Source organism: Mya arenaria, chromosome 10 (assembly GCF_026914265.1).
Source record: "Mya arenaria isolate MELC-2E11 chromosome 10, ASM2691426v1".
Taxonomy (NCBI): domain Eukaryota; kingdom Metazoa; phylum Mollusca; class Bivalvia; order Myida; family Myidae; genus Mya; species Mya arenaria.
This window is the reverse complement of record NC_069131.1, coordinates 41,855,638-41,866,832: the sequence shown is the minus strand read 5'-3', so window position 1 is coordinate 41,866,832 and position 11,195 is coordinate 41,855,638. Positions and strand designations below refer to the sequence as shown.

Below are 11,195 nucleotides of genomic sequence, written 5' to 3'. Positions count from 1 at the left end.
TCTTTGTATTTATTACATCCACGATATTCGTATTATTCTTATTTCCTATATTTCTACTTTTGTCCTTACCTTGATCCAACTAAACTCCGCCCAAGGTGTCCTGTGATCATTATTTTACTCTACATTTTATTCTACCATTGTTCGTACTAACCCGTCACGCGTGATTGGTCATCAGGTGTCGAGTGTGTTAATCTTTGCACTTGCCTTCCTGATTTTATAGTGACCAGTCACATTATTGTTATAATAAAATATCTAGGATATTTTGATTTGTTACAGGTTAGTACATTTTTGGTATTTAATAAGCATATAATATGTGTTGAAATATATCTTAATAACAATTAACATCTGATGTAATATAACTATATCAGTATATAGCCTGAATCTCGTTTGTATTAATATCTACATGTTGTATTTGTAGTGTGCATTTGTATATCGGCACTTGCCTTCCTGATTTTATAGTGACCAGTCACATTATTGTTATAATAAAATATCTAGGATATTTTGATTTGTTACAGTGGTTACTCTACACAAACGGATCCTAATTAAAAATATATGCCGACTGGGCTACGTCGACATTGGCGCCCAACGATTGGTTTTGTGTGAAACTTCAACGTCTTGGACTGAAGTGGACATTTGTTGAGATATAACCACATTTTGTACATCAGTGTACATTACACAGGTGTATCCGTGTTATACCTGTGTTTACCTGGACAGTCCAGTGTGTACATATATTTCCAATACTCGGATTTAATGAGTATTCACGAATTGAGTGTCGTGTTGTAAAGAAGGATTCTCATTGGTTAATAGCAGTGCGGCATTATGCACTTGACCTGGTGAACTTCATCACGTTGACCGGAGGATTGTATCTTATTGGACGGTCACAGTGCGCGATTATGCATTTAACCCGGCGACCTTTCCGCCGTGAAAAAAGATCGCTTCTATTGGATTAGCCCCGGCCAGAGACAGGTTGAAAATTAAAAAGTTGGTAGATAGATATTCTGCAGATATCTGTATGTATAAATGTAATGATAGCTTCTAAATAATACTAGTGCTATGATGTACTAATTGCTATGGTGTAGGTAGGAACGATAACTCTACAGAGAAATTATCATGATAGCCAATAATAGTGAGTTGTTTCCCTTGTTTCTAATATAGTCATTAATTTGTCTCAAATATTAGTTTATGTGACTTTGCACTGTGTACTTTGATTATTGTGTTGATATTGATATGCTTTGTGTGTATGCACTGTGTACTTTTATTATTGTGTTGATATTGATATGTTTTGTGTGTACTATTATTGATTGATTTGCGTGTATGTGATTATCTTTATTGTGTGTTTTGTGTGCTGTGATTCAAATGGATTTATGTGGAATTTAAGTGACCGAATAGTGTTTTAATGAACTTAACATTTTACAGACACATTACCAGCGAAATAAAGTTATTTTGTTTGAAGTGCATTTAGTGTTGTGTAAATTGTGAATTATGGTTGAAGGGTTAAGTGAACGTGAAAAGAGATTGATTCGTCGGAACATAGTGAGGGATACAGAGTTAAGTGCTGAGCCTGACAGAATGAATATCGAAAGTGATGTAAGGAGACGTTTTAGTGAAAGTAAAAGCTATGTTGGTGCAGATGATCATGGTGCACATGCTATTGAAATGGATAGATTAAGTGACATCTCAGATTTGAACACGATTGATGAATATTTTCACGAGAGTACTTCAATGGAGATACGGGCCATGGAAAGAAGTGTGGATTCAAAAACCAGAGTTAAAGAAAACTTAAATGAAAGTAACTTAAAATATCTTGATGATCACTATGAAAGGTTAGAGCAAACTTTGCGAGAGCTTAGATACGATGATGATTTGCTTGATCAGAAGCTTACAACTGAGCCTATGAGTAAATATGGAATTAGGGCCAATTCCATCGGGGAGAGGGGAGAAATAGAAAAAGCTAAACGTCTCAGGCACTTTGACGATTTGAGTGAAACAAAACTGAAAGGTAGCTATAAAGATTTTGATATGAGGTATGATGTGATGAAAGATGTAAAGCACAAAAGTGTTCAAAACGAAAGTCCTCGTGATTTAAAGACTGAAATTAGAAGTTTAAGATTGGACCAAGAGGAAATTAAAAGTCAATCTAGTAGATATGAGCGTGAAAGTTTGAAACTGAAACAGTTACAAATGGAGGAGGATAGAAAGCAGCGATTTATGATGGAAAATAGACAGAGATTGAACTATGAAATGGAAATGAAGAGAAAAGCGGAACATGAATTAGTAGAAAGAATCAAAATATTAGAGCAACAAGAGTTGGAACTGAATAAAAGAAGGAATGAAAATGAGAGAATTGAAAGAGATCTAGAAATGAGGAGAGAAAATGAAGAGGAATTGAATCATAGATTAATATTATTGAAAGAGAAAGAACAGTTGCTTCTGGATAAAGCTGATAACAGAAAAACTGAATTTAATGATCGAAACAAAAAGAAAGAGGAAAGATTGAAAGGTAGAGAACATAAAGCTGAAAGCGTTATGTATAAAGTTGGTTCACCAAAGATACCAAACTTTAACGGAAAGCATTTTGAGCAGTGGAAAGTGGATGTTTGTAGTATTCTAGAAAGTAATGCTTATCCAGATCATGCTGTAGTACAAGCAATTAGAAACTCGTTGCAAGGAGATGTAAGACAAGTTCTCTTGACTCTTAAACCCACTGCTAGTGCTGAAACGATAGTGAATAAGTTGAAAGAAGTATATGGTAATGTGAAAACAGGTGATAGAGTAGTAACGGAGTTTTATTCAGCAAAGCAAAAAGAAGGAGAATCATGTTCGTCTTGGGGAGTAAGAGTAGAAACATTGTTTCAACAGGCTGTTGAAAAGGGTGAAATTGATGAAGAGAAACGAGATAAGAAGTTGAAGGAAAGATTTTGGAGAGGATTGAGATCTGAAAAGTTACGAATGACCACTAGAGTGGCATATGAAAGTAAAGACTCATTTGAATGTTGAAGGAGAAAGGCTAGGTCAGAAGAAGAGGAAGAGAATAGTGAAGTCAGAGAAGAAAATACGCGTAGTGCATATGTCAATCAGATAAGGGATAGCAGTGGAATGAAAGAACTCTTAGAAAGATTGAAATCCATGGAGATAGAAATGAAAAGGTTGAAAGGGCAAAGTACTAGTTATAGAGGAAATAATTACAACAGTAACTTCAGAAGACCCTTTAGAGGAGGGTACAGAGGTGGAAATAGAGGATTCAGAGGTAGAAGTGACGATGGGAAAGAAGAGCAGATCAAGGAAACAGAAAAGGGACCAGAACAGAATGAGAAGTCTTTAAACGAGAAAAAGCTTTCATCGGGGGGCACGATGGAAGCGAAAAAGTAGATAGCCCCATCAGAACTTCAAAGAATAACTTACATGAGAGGTTAGTAGGGAAGTCGAATGAGAACTTTGTTGAAATAGAAGGGCAGATAGTTAAAGCGTTGATAGACACGGGGTCTATGATAAGTACACTTTCAGAAGAGTTTTATTTGTCCATGAATGAAAAGCCTAAATTGAAAGGCCTAGATGAGTTTGAATTGAACGTTACAGGAGCAAATGGTCAACAGATACCATATAGTGGTTACATTGAGGCCAACGTTAGTTTACCTAACACTGATATGCCACCATTAACAATACCTCTGCTCATTGTTAAAAGCACAGAGTATAACAGAAAAGTACCTGCAATAGTTGGCATGAATGTTATTCGTGAATGTGCCGTGTGGTGTAAATGCGAGAATGTAGACGACATTCCTGATGAATGGAGCATGGCCTTTGAAATGTCGTGTTGTTCTAGTGTCGGAGTAGTTAAGGCTACCAAAGATTTTTTATTACAGCCGATGGAAGTGAGAACTGTTACAGGTTTGGTACGAAAAACATCAGAGATAGAATCTGCTGTAACAGAGAACTTCGATAATGCAGGTCCAGATAAACCCACTATAGGTCCAAGAGTTGTTACACTTAGTAACCCAGGGAAAACTACAAGAGTGCCTGTACGTGTGTGTAACCTTTCAGCAAAGGTTTTGAAAATCAAGGCTAAGACGCCTATCTGTCAATTACAAGAGGTGAAAGTGCTTAGATCAGCACCAATTTTTGAAAAGAAGAAAGACGCCGAAGAACATGAAAAAGAAAATGAGATACTTACCTCTGAAGTTCCCTCCGCCTCTGTCCATCAGCAAACCGCACCTGAAAAAGAAAACATAGATAATGAAACAAAGTGTGAAATAAAGGTCAAATACGGCGTTGACATGAATGATTCTCCTTTAACTAAAGAGCAAAAGGAAAGGGTATTAAAGTTATTCGACAAGTGGGAGTCGATATTTCCCAAAACATCACTCGATCTAGGAAACACATCAGCAGTGAAACATCGTATAGTCCTGACGAATCCAGAACCTTTCAAAGAAGCGTGTAGAAGAGTACCTCCTTCACTATTCCAGGAAGTGAAACACCACCTGCAAGACATGTTGGATATGGGTGCGATCAGAGAATCAAGCAGCCCCTTTTCGTCCAACGTCGTGATCGTTCGGAAGAAGGATGGCACTATCCGATTTTGCATTGACTTCCGGAAACTCAACTCCCGCACCAAGAAGGATGCCTACGCACTTCCACGCGTCGAAGACACGCTACATATGTTGTCGGGAGGGAAGTATTTTTCTAAACTTGACCTCAAGTCAGGTTACTGGCAAGTGGAACTTGAAGAAGATGATAAAGAGAAGACAGCTTTTTAAGTCTGGGGTCTAGGATTCTATGAGGCGAACCGTATGCCTTTCGGCCTCTGTAATGCGCCAGCGACGTTCCAACGCCTTATGGAACGCTGCATGGGAGACCTCAACTTGAAAGACTGCCTAATATATCTGGACGATATCATCATCTTCAGTCAGGACATCGATAGCCACCTTGATAGACTCGATGCCGTATTCCAACGCCTTGCCGACTATAACCTGAAGATCAAGCCTAGCAAGTGCGAGTTCTTCAAAGAGGAGACTACGTACCTCGGTCACGTTGTATCAGCTGAGGGGATCAAAGCTGATCCGAAAAAGACGGAAGCCGTCAAGAACTGGCCCACGCCTAAGTCCACAAAGGAAGTCCGGCAGTTCCTTGGTTTCGCCGGCTATTATAGGCGCTTTATTCGTGGATTTTCTACTATAGCACGGCCTCTTAATGATCTTTTGATTGGTCAACCGACCAACAGGAAGACGGGTTCTAAGACCCCGAGAAAGATCAAAAAAGTACCATTCCAATGGTCAGAATCACAGCAGAAGGCATTTGAGGAGCTGAAGGCACAGCTGACAAACCCTCCAGTGTTAGCCTACGCTGATTACAGCAAGCCGTTTTCGGTGCATACTGATGCCTCGTCACTTGGTCTTGGTGCCGTATTGTACCAGCGTCATGATGGGAAGGAGCGGCCCATAGCATACGCCAGCAGAAGTTTAAAGCAGAGCGAGCGCAGTTATCCAGCGCACAAACTCGAATTCCTTGCCTTAAAGTGGTCGGTCACTGAAAAGTTTCACGACTATCTTTATGGCGGGAGATTTGAGGTTGTGACGGATAACAATCCGCTCACGTACGTAAACACCACTGCCAAGCTGGATGCCACTGGACATCGATGGCTCGCTGCGCTTTCCAACTATGATTTTACGATCTCTTACCGGAAGGGAGCGAATAACCAGGATGCTGATGGCCTCAGTAGGAATATTCCGACCGATGTCATTCACGCCGTCAGTCATGCTGCGACAGCAGAGACAGTACCGCTGTCAGAGACAGTACGCAATCCGGAATCGACACCACCCAGTCATCATGTGGATATTCCAGATGATATACTCAGTGCCCATAGTCTATCCTCTACGGATTGGCACAAGGCACAAGCCCAGGACTCGACCCTCTCACAGATTGCAGACCATATATCACGCGGAACCCGACCGGCTACGCCGATGGACCGACATATGACTACATATTTGAGGGAGTGGAACCACTTTATTGTGCTTCAGGGTGTCCTGTATCGGAAGTCCAACCTCCATACAGAAGAACGCCTCCAGTTGCTGTTGCCAGAGAACCTCCGTACCGAGATATTCAAGGCGCTTCACGATGACCTTGGTCATCAAGGACGCGACCGGACGGTTGCACTCTTCAAGGAGCGATTCTACTGGCCTGGGATGGACAGTTTTGTCGCTGATGCTGTCAGGAACTGTGGACGTTGTATTCGCCGGAAGTCCCGCGCATCTGTGGCAGAGATGTGCCCAATCACGTCTACAGCTCCGATGGACATTATCTGCATCGACTATTTGTCATTGGAGCGGTCCAAGGGAGGCTTTGAGAACGTCCTTGTATTGACAGACCATTTCAGCCGGTATGCTCAAGCTTACCCCACACGCAACCAGACTGCGAAAACCACCGCCAGGATATTGTTTGAAAATTTCGTCGTGCACTATGGTTTTCCCGCAAGAATCCACAGTGACCAGGGAAGGAATTTTGAATCTGCGCTCATCAAGGAGTTGTGTGCCCTGGCAGGTGTAGAAAAGACACGCACTACGCCCTACCACCCCATGGGTAATGGAATGGTCGAGCGGTTTAACCAGACGCTACCCAAGATGCTCGGGACCCTTGAGGAGTGTCAGAAGCTTGACTGGAAGTCTCATGTATCGGGTCTGGTGCACGCCTATAATGCCACGCACCATGAAGGTACAGGGTTTTCTCCGTACTTTCTGATGTTTGGGAGGCACCCCAGGCTCGCTATTGACGCTTTTCTTGGGCTACCCACTGACAGCTTGTCGTCGAGCACACATTCGGAGTACCTTGGTAAGCTGCGAGACCGTCTCCAGTTCGCCTACGCGAAGGCCCGGGAGGTAGCAGCGAAGACCTCGTCGACGAACAAGGCCACCTACGATAGCCGTGCCCGCAGTTCTGTGTTACTGCCAGGAGACCGTGTTCTAGTCCGCAACGTGTCCATCAGGGGGAAACAGAAGTTAGCAGATAGATGGGAGCCACATCCGTATATTGTCATCGACAAGCCCATTGATGACATACCTGTATATGAGGTGAAACGCGAAGGAGCACGGTATAAGAAGTCTAGGACTCTGCATCGTAATCTACTCCTTCCGTTCATGTCTACCACTGACAGGGATGCTCTTGTAGATGATGTTAGTGCGGATGACAATGAGGCATCAGATGTCAGTGTTTGTGTGGATGAACAGGAAGATGATAATAATGGCGGTGTACAGTATGATGATGACGACAACGATGTGGATTCCGTACCTAGATTTGCTACCCCTGCCAGAGAACATCCACAGGATATTGGTATCACCCCCCAAGACCGAAGAGGATACGGAAGAAGCCGACCTGGATGACTACAGGTGATTTTGTAGTGTGATATGTGACCCTTGATTGGTGTTAAGTGGAGTACAGATTTTAAAGAACTTTACTATTTTAGCAGAAGGTGTGAATGATAACATGTATGCGTGATACGTGTAAATTGCTAATGTTGACATATGTTATACGTTGTCATTGTTATTTGTGGAAATGTATGATTTTCAAGCCCATATCTAGAAGAAGATATGAGTTTGGTAGGTTTTGATACAAGGTACTTACTTTTTGTAATACTTACCTGATGTATTAAGTATGGTATGAAGAGTACTTACCTGTAGTTGATACTCACCTTTGGTAGTTGTCCGTCGATCGCCCTTAGATCTGCATAAGTAGATATTTATACTTACCTTGGGTAATTATAAGTTGCATTTCGTACAGGTCCATATTTACCGTATGATCTGTATGAAGTAGAGATTGCTCTAGTTGTTGGGTTCCCCAATTACTCTAGTTTAGTTTAATACTTAACCTTCTAGGTGTAGATACGCTTACCTCTGGTAATGTGCATATTATTGAGCGGTAGCCTAGCCAGCGTGCACATATTGATTTATTTGTGTGCTTACTATTCTTTTAAATTTGCATGTTTTCAGTATTTTATATATTTCAGGCTGTATAACGGAAAAGTCAGGAGCCTTTTTATTAAGCAGGGGGAGTATGTCACAGGACATGTGTTGATTGTATTGAATACATTAATAAAATATATTAAATTTGCATTAAGTCAGGAGTCTTTGTATTTATTACATCCACGATATTCGTATTATTCTTATTTCCTATATTTCTACTTTTGTCCTTACCTTGATCCAACTAAACTCCGCCCAAGGTGTCCTGTGATCATTATTTTACTCTACATTTTATTCTACCATTGTTCGTACTAACCCGTCACGCGTGATTGGTCATCAGGTGTCGAGTGTGTTAATCTTTGCACTTGCCTTCCTGATTTTATAGTGACCAGTCACATTATTGTTATAATAAAATATCTAGGATATTTTGATTTGTTACAGGTTAGTACATTTTTGGTATTTAATAAGCATATAATATGTGTTGAAATATATCTTAATAACAATTAAGATCTGATGTAATATAACTATATCAGTATATAGCCTGAATCTCGTTTGTATTAATATCTACATGTTGTATTTGTAGTGTGCATTTGTATATCGGCACTTGCCTTCCTGATTTTATAGTGACCAGTCACATTATTGTTATAATAAAATATCTAGGATATTTTGATTTGTTACAGTGGTTACTCTACACAAACGGATCCTAATTAAAAATATATGCCGACTGGGCTACGTCGACAATAGCACTTCCTATTTGTTCTTAATCTCGTCTCTATAACATTATAGAATGTGTTGACTGCTGCAAAATTCAGCGTACAAAGAAACCCAAAATGAAAGCTATCTGTTGTTAAATATATTGTTGACAACGTTGTTGAATCAGTCTTTAGTATAACTTCATGTTAAACGAATTTGGCAAGTGTCTGTCATTTCAGATTAACATTTATCTATGTAATTTTGCCGATAAATTTGACATGGAGCTTGTACTTATTTGCAATCATGGCCAGACTATTTTGACCCTGAACACCGTTTACTTATATACTAAATCTTAAGTAGGACACGGTGTCCGGCAGTTATGGCAAAACCACTGTGCGGTAGCGTTTTCCTGACCTAGATAAATTAGGTAATGGCTGGAAACAAAGATGACTGACTGTCAAAATTATAAACAACTTGTGCATTTACGCTAATTGTGACTGATTCTATGGAATAAAGTGAAAATAAACTTGAATAATGACTTGAGTGGCAATGAATTAAATAAATTAACACATCCTAAACCATACACAAGCGCATAATAAATGTTTAGCCATACACATATAGGAATAATTATTGTGGAAGCATATGATTGCTAAAACATTGGAAAAGAGGTAAACTAAGTTTCCTCATATGGCGGTGGTCATTTATGATAAAAGTGTTTGACCGTGTTTACATCTTAACGGCACTATGTCATTTTACACGAGTTACCGTCACCGTGTAACATTTGGCAGAATGTCTGCGGTAAGTAAGATTATTGTTATTTTTTATCAATCCCCAATAACACTGGGTCGATCATTATAAGATGATGACAATGCCAGGTCTTGGTTACCTTTCCAAATAAGAATCAGCTGTGGTGATGGGTAAAATGATAAATATTATGAAACTTTTAACTAAGAAGTATACAAACGGTATTACCCATGAGGTTTTCACTGACATATATGAAACTTGATTTGCATATTGCAGAACAATTTGTAGGAAATGTACAGTGTTTGATGGAATAGACGTTAGTGTTCTTTAAATATTGCCATGCCACGTTTGATAATAGTACACATACAAATTATTTGTTGAGATATGATCTGTGAAATTTTATCAGCACATGTAAAATGATGACATATACGTTTGTAAAATGTTTAATATTTTTATGTACATTCATTATATTACAATGACTTTAAAACTTGTACGCTTTACTGGAACAACAAATATGCATATTAACATACAAACTCTTTTTAAATGCCAATGTTTTGGTTGTTAAAATTGTAATGTTCTAAATTGACCTAACTAATGAAATGATTGCAAATATATATTTGTAAATCTTGTCACACCGTATAGAAAATAAATAAATGAACTTGTCCATACACGGTGAAAGCAGTGATAAGACATTATACCTTTTATTGTATTTGATTACCTTCAACAACGACAGTTATAATTATAATTTAATGTATATATCAACTATATCATGGTAATCTAAAATTCACATAACAATGAGACTCATGAAACAAACGTTTATATTTTATTGTGTGCATTATGGATCTATAGTCCTTATTATATTGGTCAAAAACATCAAGTAGGTCTATGCTTCAGACGTTGACGGAGGAGAAGGCACGTGACCCCGATCTTTCTCAAAAAGCGATTGCAAAAAATCTCCATTCTTTCATGACCAAGCCCGAAATTGAGACAGAATGCATCGGGGATGGATAACGCGGATATAGACCTAGTTTCAATGAATAAAGTCCCTTGCGGGCTAAAACAAGACGAAACAATCTACCTTTTTAAGGTGCCATTGGCTTTCCTCTATGAATTGCCTGCAATATGGTGTATTCTGCATGGGCGATAAGTATTATGTTGCACACTTGCACTCTGCTCCTTTAACTAGTAAGTGTATGTTGCATGGGTGCTATCACAGAGACTTGAAAGTACGATGCAGATCCCAACAGCTGTCCCTGGCTTACTTTAAATAGTTGCGTGTGGACCCAGTTGGGTGAAATCAGTCTTGACGATGATAAAACAACATTTTATGGGCTGCTTATCACGCCATGGGACACAATACTCCTATAAATCATGAATTGTCGACGATATTTCAATATATTATGAAAGCTCAAAATCCACTAGGTTAATATAATTGACAGGAGAAGAAACGTTCGTCATGAAAAAGATAAACATTCAGTTCAGACATGGATTTAATAGCCAATATACCAAACCTAACCATATTAATGCGTTCTAAATGACAGAACAATCTTACCGGTTATTCCAAATTGTGGCAGAAATCCGATTAAAAACATACACACTATCGGCTAAATTTCACCAGAGACGCCATTTCATTCCATTTCACACGATATTTCGATTAATTCTACTGCTGCAATAAGCGCCTGAAATGAACCCGGTGATGCACAGACGAAATGGTCCACCGAAAACGGTTAAAATTAGTTTTACTTTCGGTTTTTCTTAAATCATTAATTTGATATATCGAAGTCTCTGTGGGTCTGAAGCAGCACACTTTCCCAT

The 11,195-nt window shown here is 39.3% G+C and overlaps 1 protein-coding gene across 1 annotated transcript; it reads left to right on the top strand.

Moving 5' to 3' along the window:
- The first annotated feature begins 1,482 nt into the window (after positions 1–1,482).
- Positions 1,483–3,369, top strand: LOC128204714 (trichohyalin-like). The gene is made up of 2 exons (XM_052906117.1): positions 1,483–2,903; positions 3,000–3,369. Exons 1-2 carry the CDS (start codon positions 1,483–1,485, stop codon positions 3,367–3,369), a joined length of 1,791 nt encoding a protein of 596 aa, XP_052762077.1.
- The last annotated feature ends 7,826 nt before the right edge of the window (positions 3,370–11,195 follow it).